Source organism: Mizuhopecten yessoensis, unplaced genomic scaffold (assembly GCF_002113885.1).
Source record: "Mizuhopecten yessoensis strain PY_sf001 unplaced genomic scaffold, ASM211388v2 scaffold8123, whole genome shotgun sequence".
NCBI lineage: Eukaryota > Metazoa > Mollusca > Bivalvia > Pectinida > Pectinidae > Mizuhopecten > Mizuhopecten yessoensis.
Window position 1 is genome coordinate 1,658,876 of NW_018407390.1, and position 2,182 is coordinate 1,661,057.

Here is a 2,182-nt window from a genome sequence, read left to right on the forward strand (position 1 = left end):
ATCATTATACCCTATACTTATAATTTGTATTAGAGCTAATATCCCCTATCATTATACCCTATACTTATAATTTGTATTAGAGCTAATATCCCCCATCATTATACCCTATACTTATAATTTGTATTAGAGCTAATATCCCCTATCATTATACCCTATACTTATAATTTGTATTAGAGCTAATATCCCCCATCATTATACCCTATACTTATAATTTGTATTAGAGATAATATCCCCCATCATTATACCCCATACTTGTATTTATGCCCCCGCCATAAAATTGGGGGCATATAGTGGTGCCTATGTCCATCCCATTCCATCGCTTCGCATCCCGTCCCGTCACATCCCGTCCCGTCCCATCACGTCGCGTTGCGGCCCGATTCAATGTAAACATCTGTCACATCCAGTCCCGATTCAATGTAAATATAAACACTTAGCAACTTCATTCTTTGACAGATTTTGGTCAAACTTTATACAAAAGTCAAGTATGAGTATGCTTCGCACATCGTTGTGTTGCAAGGATCCAAGGTCAAGGCCAAGGTCACACTTGCTATTTATAGAAAATCAGCAACTGATTCAATTTAAACACTTAGCAACTTCATTCTTTAATGGATTTTGGTCAAACTTTATGCAAAGGTCAGGTATGAGAACACTTCGGACATTGTTGTGTTTCACGGTTCCAAGGTCAAGGCCAAGGTCACTGTTGCTATATATAGAAAATCATCAACTGATTCAATTTAAACACTCAGCAACTTCATTCTTTCACGAATTTTGGTCAAACTTTATAGAAAGGTCAAATATGGGTATACCTCTGACATCCTTGTGTTTTAGGATGGTTATAACATGCAGAAAAAACATATGAATATTAAAATCAACTTTAAGTGTACCCAGTAGTACCTTGTGTATGTGCATGTTTCAGGATATCGAGATCAAAGGGTGTAACTTTTTATAGAACACTGAAACTAATTTCACATGGCAGCGGGGGCATTTATGTCTTACAGACATTTTCTAGTTTGTATTAGCGTTATCTCCCTTAATGATATCTACTTCTTCACAGACTTTTGTAACTGTGATTTGTATCTTAAAGATAACTACATAGTTTTGCATTTTACTTGAGAGATGTTGGTTTAAATTAAGATAATTGGATCTCGATATATTAATTGTCATAAGCATTAAAATGGTCTGATGGTAACGAAGAAATTCTACAGTTGAATGTCAGATTGTGGAAGCCATTTTAAAGTTGATAATAAATAGAATATTTGATTGATATTCCAATTCAAATATGAAGGATTATTCTAAGACCTGTTAACTGGTAAAGTGTTTAAAAGCATCTATTTGTCTGATATTGATTTATTTACATTCTCTTCCATGACAGAGTTTCATCAACATCAAAATCAGTAAATAAATGGACAATACCAAACTGTAAAATGGGTGACAAGTTGGAAGTCAGCATGGAAACCAAGAGGGTAAGAACCTGTATGTAATGTGAGTCGGGATACCTAAGGTAAACAGGGGGATAGGGAGGTAATTGCAGTTTTAATCCACCCTCTGCATTCTGACCTCGAAAAAACATATCTACTGCTTTGCGGCCTACATACTTTGCAATTGAACTTAATAATTGATTATTAATAAGTAAGTCAATAAAATAGATATATATACCATTATTCATCTCCAGATTTGCAAATATATATCGCAATAAGGCTGTCGTTCTGTATCAAAGACATGACTTGATTTTTGCCTGTGTCAACTCGGATAGTTCAAACTACTCTTTATTGAGGCGGCTAAAATTTCTTGTAATTCAAACAGGATTGACATTATTTTTTTTATTTTTTTTTGTTCACCGTAGTTATCATTTGGGTTCAGAATTACTGGTGTTTAGGTTACTAAGGTTACATATTACTTAGGATAAAATCACAGGTGTTTAGGTTACTAGGGTAAGAGATAACTTAGGATAAGATTGGTGGTAATTGAGATTACTGTGATCTTGATCACTGGTGTTTAGATTACTAAGGTTACAGATTACTAAGGATAGGATTGGTGGTAATTGAAATTACTGTGATCTTGATCACTGGTGTTTAGATTACTAAGGTTACAGATTACTAAGGATAGGATTGGTGGTAATTGAGATTACTGTGATCTTGATCACTGGTGTTTAGATTACTAAGGTTACAGATTACTAAGGATA

The 2,182-nt window shown here is 34.3% G+C and overlaps 1 protein-coding gene across 1 annotated transcript in view; it reads left to right on the forward strand.

Annotated features, from left to right (window-relative positions):
- Positions 1–2,182, forward strand: part of LOC110454969 — an 89,143-nt gene that overhangs the window by 43,766 nt on the left and 43,195 nt on the right. The window contains exon 23 of the mRNA XM_021504816.1: positions 1,373–1,463. Coding sequence (XP_021360491.1) covers positions 1,373–1,463 — 91 coding nt within the window. The remainder of the gene's footprint in view (positions 1–1,372; positions 1,464–2,182) is intronic.